Source organism: Ailuropoda melanoleuca, unplaced genomic scaffold, assembly GCF_002007445.2.
Source record: "Ailuropoda melanoleuca isolate Jingjing unplaced genomic scaffold, ASM200744v2 unplaced-scaffold18798, whole genome shotgun sequence".
Classification (NCBI taxonomy): domain Eukaryota; kingdom Metazoa; phylum Chordata; class Mammalia; order Carnivora; family Ursidae; genus Ailuropoda; species Ailuropoda melanoleuca.
The window spans coordinates 1-894 of record NW_023188056.1 but is presented as its reverse complement, the minus strand read 5'-3'; the positions used below and the strand labels follow the sequence as shown (position 1 = coordinate 894).

At 49.8% G+C, this 894-nt stretch overlaps 1 protein-coding gene across 1 annotated transcript; it reads right to left on the bottom strand.

Moving 5' to 3' along the window:
* Positions 1 to 264: 264 nt before the first annotated feature.
* On the bottom strand, positions 265 to 889 carry LOC117797924 (olfactory receptor 10W1-like; the record flags this gene model as incomplete). Its single annotated transcript, XM_034650356.1, has 1 exon — positions 265 to 889. A coding segment is annotated over one exon (625 nt), but the record flags the coding sequence as incomplete, so codon positions are not given.
* Between the last annotated feature and the right edge of the window lie 5 nt (positions 890 to 894).

Sequence of the window (894 nt, the reverse complement as noted above, 5' to 3'; positions counted from 1 at the left end):
TCAAAATTTATTGAATGAGCCATGTCTTTCCAGCTGATACCTAAGATGCAGTGTTATACTTCTCACTTTCATTGTTACGCTCATTTGTTAATTTCCTCTCTAGAAGAGAATTACTGAGTGAAATAGTAGAAGCATTTTCAAGGTCTCTGATACAACGTAGCTAAACAATATCTGGATAGTTTATGCCATTTTTTAAAGATTACTCTTAGCATTTTCTGGGAGAAATCCCAGTTGCATGGAGATTTGCAGGAGCTGGAATCAAACCCTTGCCTGAAGGTTGGAAGCTCCCGTAGTTGTAATGGGAGAGGCAATTCCTGGTAAGCAGTCTCCCCAGGGTCCCCTTCATGTCGCTGTTCCTCAGGGTGTAGATAAGCGGGTTGAGCACTGGAGTTCCCAGTATGTACACCAGTGAGATGAACTGATCTTGTTTGGGGTAGTAGCTGGAGCTGGGGCGCAGGTACATGAAGGCACAGCAGCCGTACTGCAGCAGGACCACAGACAGGTGGGAGGAGCAGGTGGAGAAGGCCCGGTGACGCCCAGCTGCTGAGTGGATCTTGAGCACGGCAGCCACAATGAAGACATAGGAGGTGGCAATGAAGAAGAAAGGGATGGCAATGGCCAGTGTGGCTGCCACGAGCACTGAATGCTCATGGATGTGGCTGTTGGCGCAAACAAGCCGCATCACTGGTGGGGCGTCACAAAAGAAGTGCTCGATAGTGCGAGTCCGGCAGAATGGCAGAGAGAAGATGAAGGCCACCAGTTGTATGGACAGGAACAAGCCGATGACCACAGAGGCCATGACCAAACGGCCACAGAGAGTTAGGGTCATGGTGAGAGGGTACTGCAAGGGATGGCAAATGGCAACATAGCGGTCATAGGCCATGACGGCCAAGA